General features: G+C 32.7%; 2 protein-coding genes across 3 annotated transcripts in view; one reads left to right on the plus strand and one right to left on the minus strand.

The window, feature by feature from the left end:
• The window catches only part of LOC111374636 (cyclin-dependent kinases regulatory subunit 1-like), a 10,585-nt gene extending 5,358 nt beyond the window's left edge, over nt 1–5,227 (plus strand). Inside the window, exons 1-4 of one of the 2 annotated variants that reach the window (XM_022997337.1) lie at nt 2,377–2,594; nt 2,690–2,813; nt 2,904–2,964; nt 4,610–5,227. In XM_022997337.1, coding sequence (XP_022853105.1) covers nt 2,761–2,813; nt 2,904–2,964; nt 4,610–4,771 — 276 coding nt within the window. In that variant the 5' untranslated portion in view covers nt 2,377–2,594; nt 2,690–2,760 and the 3' untranslated portion in view covers nt 4,772–5,227. Of the gene's footprint in view, nt 1–2,376; nt 2,595–2,689; nt 2,814–2,903; nt 2,965–4,609 lie in introns of those variants that run through there. The other variant, XM_022997338.1, reaches the window with a different exon arrangement.
• Nucleotides 5,228–6,448: 1,221 nt separating this feature from the next.
• LOC111374638 (protein SENSITIVE TO PROTON RHIZOTOXICITY 2-like) lies at nt 6,449–7,844 on the minus strand. The gene has a single exon (XM_022997340.1). It carries the CDS (start codon nt 7,789–7,791, stop codon nt 6,772–6,774), a length of 1,020 nt encoding a protein of 339 aa, XP_022853108.1. The 5' UTR covers nt 7,792–7,844; the 3' UTR covers nt 6,449–6,771.
• Between the last annotated feature and the right edge of the window lie 689 nt (nt 7,845–8,533).

Consider the following 8,533-nt stretch of genomic DNA (forward strand, 5'->3'; position numbering starts at 1 on the left):
TGCATATTGCCTGCTCGGATGTGCTTCTTATCTTGAGGTTATATCATTCATTTTGCTAAAGTGCATGAATATTTCTAGTATTTTTCTGATCTCTTAATATTTGATCTCTTCTTGTTTCATCTGTTTCGTTCCTACTGTATACAAGAAGGGCCTAGACAAGTAGATAGCAATGGAAAAATAAAAAAATCATGCTCCTTTTCCTGCAAAATTTCGGTCAATATCACTTCTTTGCAGCCCTTTATCAAAAGCTTAATATGCATAACTTATAGGACCTTCATAACTTATATAATAGACCTTCATAATTTATAGGACCTTCTTTGCACTTGATGCTGTTCAATCAAGTGCAAGTTTTTTGGATTAATGTACAAATTAGCTTCTTTTGGGGACGTTTTAATCATATTCTAATGAATTTTAAGTACGAGGACAAAATCGACATTTTCTTTGGGTCGTGTGTTTTGTTTTATTTTTTCAATTCAATCTAACCATAAAAAAGTGATTTACGGTAGGCAATTTATTTAAGGTTTATTCATCCCGAATTCGTATCCTAGATCACTCAAATACAATCAATCTGTAACCTAAATTCCACTATTCTTCATCTCCTTCACTAATTCGTCCTCTTTATCGAGTCGGTAAACCCTAAAATGGTGACTACTTGCAGTAGTGCTAAATCGGATTTGAAAAATTCGAGCTAAAATAATTACTGCTTGCAAGGGCTACACGAAAGCACCAAAAAGACCCATCGTGTGTATGTGATCCATAATAATGGTATAAGAGCGGGCGTCATATCTCTCAATTGCAATCGAGCACTATAGATAGTGATGTCAGTATAGTAGTATTTGTTCTAGTGGATGTCAAAATAAGAAATCTTTCCTGCAAGCTCCCAATTGAATTATAAAAGCACCAAGGCAACTAAAGCAAAAGGTAGGTCGCATAAGAGGCAAGGCGAACCATACCATTACTTAATAAACATGAGTAAATAACAAAAAATAAAAATAAAAAAAGCACGTCTTCTAAACCATCAAGTAACACGTGAATACATAACAAAATCGCCCCTAGTGGTGCAAAGGATGGGAGTGAGGTTATCTCACGCCTTACTGGCAGCCGCAGTGTGGGGGTTCAATTCCCGAGACATGGAATTGGACTCCTTATAGGCGCAGTGTACATGCAGCTCTTGTTCCCTGGCCTATTGGGACACATCCCGCGATTTACCTCCCTCACAAAGCTCTAAGGACAAGACGGGAAGGACCCTCAAGATTGGGGTTCAACCTTTTTTTACATAACAAAATCAGTTATTAGCCTACCACTAAACAGTCACCACCTGTCATTTTCTAGAATATTTCAAAGCCTTAAAGAAATCTATAAATACTCCCACTTGATAGAAGAAAAGTATACAAATTCAATTATCTCTCTCCCAAACTCAAATTAAAATAAGGAAAACTGATTTTTATGATGTGAAATTTGACTTTAACCTATCCATTGGAGACTAAATACTACCAAGCTGAAAAATCGAACCTCTAAGGGCCTGCTTGGGAATCTTTTTCACCTATTTTGATCGATTTTGGGTCGCACCGCTCATGATGGATTTAAAAATTGATGCTTACTAATTTTTTTGGGCACTGATTTTGAATGGTTTAAAAATCACCCAAAATCGGTGTAGTGTAATTTTGAACAATTCTCTCAACCCACTAAATTGTGGGTTTTGACCATTTTTCATATTCTCTTCTAATTTTACTATCTATAGAATAATTATTTTGAATCAACATTTTTTCTTCAAAACTAACTTGTAAGTAAAAATATATTAACTAAAAAATTATTTATAAGCAAAAAATTACATTATAATTAAAAAAACTTAAGTATTACTTATAAGATAAGAAAAATTACATTATAATTAAAAAATTACTTATAGTAAAAGATCACTCTCATATAAAATTTTTATTTATAAATAAAAATAATAAACAGATAAAAAATCACATATAAAATATGAAAAGTTATTTATGAGTAAAAATTTCACTTAAAATTATTTAAAAGTATAAAATCAACTTATTATAAATTTTACTCATTAGTAAAAACTTAAATTTTTTGGTAAATATTTAACGTCATTTAATTTTTTAAGTTAAATATTAACTTGTGTGTAAATTTTTTTCATTTTATTAGATATTACTTATGAGTTAAAAAAATTTCATATAAAAAAATTATAAACTGAAAATTTTACTACGGACATAATTTTATTTATTAAAAAAACTTTCAGAATCGATAAATAATAAATTCCCAAACATAGGTTGAACAATTTTTAAAATCTCTATTAAAATCACTCAAAATCGATCCATTTGTAAATGCTAAAAGTCAATCAGCCTGCAAACGCTCAAATTCGATACTTTAAAAAAACTCACGAACAGATGCTAAAGCTACAAGTAGAACGATGAAGGTCTATTTGCTCTTATATAAAATTGAAAACCTCATCTGTTGATTTCTAAAGATTTATCACCAGACACCAGTCTTCTTATTGTCAAATTATTGCCGCCATCAATTGGAAAATTTTCAATTAACCTAGAAAGCGCACTTGGCACTCTCCTCAATTTGTCTCTCTCTCTGAGGTATCTTTCGCACCCACAACTTGGGAATCGATCATTGAAAGCAAGGAATTTCTTTTCTTTGCTAACTTCTTTTCATTATTCATTTAATTTTACAGATTGATAAGTGAAGAATTTAACCCCTCAGCATTTTTCCCTGTAAAAGTGAGATTTCTCAAGTAAATTCAAAATGGCTCAGATCCAGTATTCGGACAAGTATTTTGATGATACCTACGAGTACAGGTACTTCAGTTTACCTTCAATTTCTTCTTATATGTCTGGATGTATGTATAAACGTGTATAAATATTTTCCTGGGGTTTTGAAATTTTCAGGCATGTGAACCTTCCACCAGAAGTTGCCAAATTGCTTCCTAAGAATCGCCTTCTCTCTGAAGTAAGTTGTGGAGGAAACTTTTGCACTTCTGTATTACAAATTAGCAGTATTACTAACTGGAATCAGTCATTGTGGAAAAATTATAAAATGACCGAATATCTACAATATAAATAAAAGAGGAAATTCTAGAAAAACTGTTATTCATGTAAGGTAGCTAATAACTTATTCTATTATGTCCCCGTTAAGGAAAAATAGAAAAAATTGCAAATGAATGTGCAGTAACACTTATCAGATATGTGCTATTTGAGTTGAATGATATTATTTTATAATTAGCAATAGTGACATATGGAGCATTGTTTGTCTAAGCTAATAGTTAGTTATAAGTAACTTCTTTTGTCAAACAGGTTTTTCTTTTTCTAAAATTGTTTTGGAATTTTTATTTGAACTATGTAGTATGGCCAATCATACTAGAGTGCGTGTTGAAAACCAGCACTCCTGGACACTGCAAGACACGTCTTCGACTACCCACGTGCCGTAACCGATCTTTTGTATATTTTTTAAATATATATGGTGCTCAAGACAAGCATCCGATATTTCTTGTGTCATGTCATATATTAAAAAGTTTAAATAAAGGTATAATATATAAATGTAAAATTTCAAAGAATCTGAATGGACGTGTCTGTGTCCTACTGTTTTGAAAAAGCACATGCTAGCGAGTCTATGTCGTGTGTCCATGACCGCGCTTCTAAGAATTTAGAACTTACTTTTCTAAAAGTGTCTTTACTTACTATCTTGAGGGGGATTTTTTACATTTTTAAAGCTTTGCTAGACATGCTTAGTTGTAGTTTCATAATTTGAGTTGAATTATTTAATGATCCTATAATAATGTAACTTTGCTAGTTGGTGTAAAAGTTAGTTGAGAATCTTGAGATCAATGATGATAATCTGTGCTAATTTAATGGTTTTGCAAAATAAGGGTGTTTTGGTATAAATGAACCATTTATAATGGCATTTCATCTTTTTCTACTTATCTATTTTGTTACTGCACATGAAATATCAATATGAAAATTTAGTTTTCGTGTATATGCTGAGTGAAGTGTAGCCACAGCCCTATATATAGGGTTCTCTTTTCTTTAAAATAAATAAATAAAAGTCCACTTATTATTATTAGAACAAATATTTTTGTTTATTGTGACTTGGAAAAGAAATGTATGAAACAAATTGTGTTTTCCTTATTTTTTATTTTGTTATTTGGATTTAATGATTTTTAAGATTCATGGACTTAAAGATTTTCTCTTTGAGTCTATGACTGTGAAATCAGAGATAAGAAAAATAAATGGAGTCGTTGTATTTTTCACGATCTGTTTAAGTGAATTTAATCAGTAACATATTGTCATGATACTTGAGAAGTTACTAAAATGATTAAATTAACATGCTTCAACAATTTTCTTCTGTTTTCTTGGAAAACTTATAGGGGCCACGAGCATAAAGACTAATAATTGAAAACAATTATCATTTTCACCAAGTTCTTAAAATTCTCAAGTTGTATAAGACTTTTTTTCAACTCACTGGAAGTTCTAAATTCTGGTTTTTAAACAGTTTTCATGTTAACGTATTCTTATAATCAGAGACTTAAGGAAATATAATGCGCATTTAAGATTGCCTTATAGATGATTTTAAGTATTGTAATTTGGTTGGCTGTTAGAATGAATGGCGTGCAATTGGGGTTCAGCAGAGCCGAGGGTGGGTTCATTACGCAATTCACCGCCCAGAGCCTCACATCATGCTCTTCAGGAGGCCACTGAACTATCAGCAGCAGCAGCAGCAGGAAAACCAGGCTGGGGAAAACATGGTTGCCAAGGGATGATTCCTTGCTCAGGTTTTCCACTTTTCTGACGTCTGATTGTATTGTTGCTCTCATAAGCTCATTTCTGCTAGAAATGAACCCATTTTATGAAGAAATTTGTGTTCTGGGAGAATGTCAGAAGTGTTATAGTGCTGTGGTGTGAAGAATTTCAATGTCGAAACTTCTGTTTCAAAGACTTTGATGTCGAACTGGTACCTGAAATGTATTTGTAATATTTCAAATTCACTATTGAAGCCTTGATAGTTCTCAGTTGGTGGATTCTCATTTATCTTTTTGCTTTATCTTGTTCTTGTACCTTCTGGTCCTCGGCTATTAGTTAATAAATTGTTTTTGGGCCCAGCATTTAGCGTGTGTATCTCATTCTCTCTTCTAGATTTCCATAATCTGAAGTGATGTTGAGAAAGATACTGAAATAATTAGTAATATCTTCTGGTGTAGCCAGTCAATTTCATCGTTTGAACTGTGGCTTTTAGATGACATAAAATGTTTGCGAAGTTGTTTGTTCAATTCTTGTCATCAGGTTAATAGTGGGTCTAAGTTTTCTTCTTGTATTTCTGAATTTTGAGGATATTAAGATTGCATCAATAACAAATATTGGGTTTACAGTTCGATTTTTCCAATTAGTTAAATTGTTGGCATTGAGTTTGTGTTCAAACCTTTGGCAAAACACCCTGATATTTGGATTTATGTTTTCTTAAGTTCAGTTTCGGCTTAGTTTCCGGGATTGTTGTATAGTGCATTGTGATTATGCCAAATGTGATTAATTCATCTATCATCCCTCACTTTTTTGCTAGCTTTTGTGATGTTCATCCCTCACTTTTTTGCTAGCTTTTGTGATGTTCTTGAATGTGCATTGATTAATCAATCTTTTTTTTTTTTTTTTTTCTTTTTTTTTAAAATTGCTTTCACGTTATCATGTGTACCTTATGACAAAGGGTACGTGCATGTCCATAGCCATATCCATAATAGAAATGGAAAATAGTTGTTGTTGTTTAACATGGATTATATGGAGATGTGAAATGGTAATGGGGGTATATTTTCGCGTTGGTACTCTTTTGTAAACTTAAGCTTGTAACACTAATTCTCAATTACTCGACTTGGTGACTGGAGAAATATCATTATCATATGATACAAGGATAAGAGTGATGCAGTAATGAAATTCTCTCAAAAAATGCTAAAAATTATCAAAATTGAAAGTCCAAAAACAAGTAGAGAAACTTCTACTTTTGTGGACTTACAATGAAGTTTCATGTTAAGTTATCAAACTTTATTTTTGACGAAGTGATCAGGAAGTGTTCATTTGTCCGAATTCGGCCATTTATTTAAATTCTGTTTTTTTTTTTTAAACAAAATATCGACATGGTGGATGAGAATCCAGCATGTTGTCAATGGGAAGTTTTCCACATCATACACTGTATTAAAAGTTTAAGAGAGTTGAGATTTATTGGACTTTGTCTTCGAGCCTCTTCTGGAGTAGGGTGAAATCCCTTTCTATTGAGATGTTACTTTGTATTTTGCTTGTATTTAATCTTTCACGCAAGGTTCATTCAAGGAGGGTGAGTCAAAGCCCAAGATCAGACCGAAAGGCGTAGTCGATGGACAACATGTAAATATTCTGGTACTACCCATCCTTTTTTTTTTTTTTTTTAAAGATAAAGAAAAAAAGAGTCACTAAACTAAAATAAACGGGAAAATATCACTTTGAAACATAAGATGTCACATACATTTTAATTACATGTTCAAGAAACAATTGAACTATCTGGATGTGATTGCAAAGTCAAAATACAAAGGCATTATAAGTCAATAATATAGTAGCATGCACAACATTACAGGGACAACAGTGGCATTATACTAACATGACTCTTCCAGTAATTTACATGTCATCTAATTGCACTTTGAGCTCCATTCTTAGAAATGTAAACTTGGTCGAGCTGCCCATCCAGCATGACATGGTCATTTTCATCCTGGATTGCTTTACACCTTCAGTCATTCCCCGTAGTCTACGTATTTATTACGGGAGAGTGCCCAACAAACAAGGAAATATGGCCCATTAGCTTATCTTTCCTAGAAAATGTTGTACCACATGAGCATTGCCATTTAAGGTCGCCACAATGTTTCTCATGTGTGCGCAGATCAGATAGAATCGAAAACTGTTTCGTGTTGCAGCGTTTGCACACATACATTTTAGGACAATGGCTCCTCTTGTAGTGATTCTTCACACAAATCATGGATTTCAATGGTTGAAACTTCTCGTGGTTCTTGTTCCATCTGCAACCTTCTTGAGGACACGAATATTTTCTCGGCAAAATGTCATCAACCCGACTCGAATTCCCATTATGTTTTATGGGATTGCACAAAGCATCCTTAGACTTGTATGCATCCCCATGAGCCCTCATGTGCATCCTCAAATTTGCATCCCTTTTAAACCCTTTGCCACAAACTTGACAATAATGTGTATATTTTGCTAATAAATGTGCAGCGTCCAATTCGACGATATCATAATTCTCCGTCGTCGAAAGCAATTCCTCTTTACAAACTTCATTCTTAGCAGATGGAATAGGATTCTCATAGTTTGCACAATACCAATCAAATGTTTCATTGGAATAGAAATCCTGCCCTTCTAGGTCCGATTGAGTCAACGGACCATCGGTTGACTTGGGTTGTCCCGGATGCAATTCATCGCTATTAACTTGACTGAGGGGTGTCCGGATGGCCATCTGCTGGCATGTGAACATCATAGATGATGCAGTGACTACAATTTCTTGAATTAGGGTAACCATGGTTGGGATCCCGACTAGGGTCGACTCCGGTGGCTGGACGTGATGTGGTAATAACAAGAAGATGCTAGCCAATGATTGTACTTGATGAACCTTTTCCTTAAGGATGGTCAGGTTGTCAAGGAAAGAGCTTGTGTGTGTGTCTGAATTTGTTTCAACCATGTTGTCTTGATCTTGAGAATCACCATATATTGGCAAGATTTGTGGCTCATTAGGGTTATATGAAATGGCTTCTGTAATCATCTTGAAAGAACAAAGCCAATTTTCTACAATTTGTGCAGCTTTACGAGTATATGCTGAAATAGCCAACTTTTAGCATTTTTATATATGCACCTTGTTAAATTTTTATTTTTTTTTTAAAGTTAATTTTCATCAATATTATCTATATAGCGACATATTAAATTCTTCATAATATATATCTGGTTAAATCCTTTTTTTTTTTTTTTTTTTCAAAAGGATTTTTTTTTTTAAAAACAATTTAAAAAGCATTTCGTTCGATAGGTTTTATCTCGATTTTTTTAATGACGTTTGTCTTAGCATATAATCCATCAATTCTCAATTTTCTAGTCTTATTATCGTTGGTCATATCTAGTTTTCTAAACAAAATATTGATTAGTTCGTATTTCAACATTTAAATAAAACAAGATGAAAGAAAATCATATTTATAAAATAAGATTTTTTTTAGTTGTCGAACATGTACAGTGTTAAGTCAACTTTGAGCATTAAATCATCACCACATAAGACCTCCCTCGAATGCCATCAATCTCACATTTAAATAATCCCTTAAGTACGTGTACCCATTTACTTCTTTCTTCAATTTTCTATTTAATATTTGGTAAATATTATTTAGCCCTTCTTTGACAATCTTTAAAAATTTACATTGTTTACTACAGTATCATTCTCTATCACATAGTCATACAATAAAATATTCTACACGTAAATTATAAAGTTTCTCCACACATTCTCCAAAAATACTATTTAATTT

The sequence above is a fragment of the Olea europaea genome, unplaced genomic scaffold, assembly GCF_002742605.1.
Source record: "Olea europaea var. sylvestris unplaced genomic scaffold, O_europaea_v1 scaffold1269, whole genome shotgun sequence".
NCBI lineage: Eukaryota > Viridiplantae > Streptophyta > Magnoliopsida > Lamiales > Oleaceae > Olea > Olea europaea.

Excerpts from the sequence above, each read along its gene's own strand:
- LOC111374638 (XM_022997340.1), bottom strand. The coding sequence starts at position 7,791 with ATGATTACAGAAGCCATTTCATATAACCCTAATGAGCCACAAATCTTG.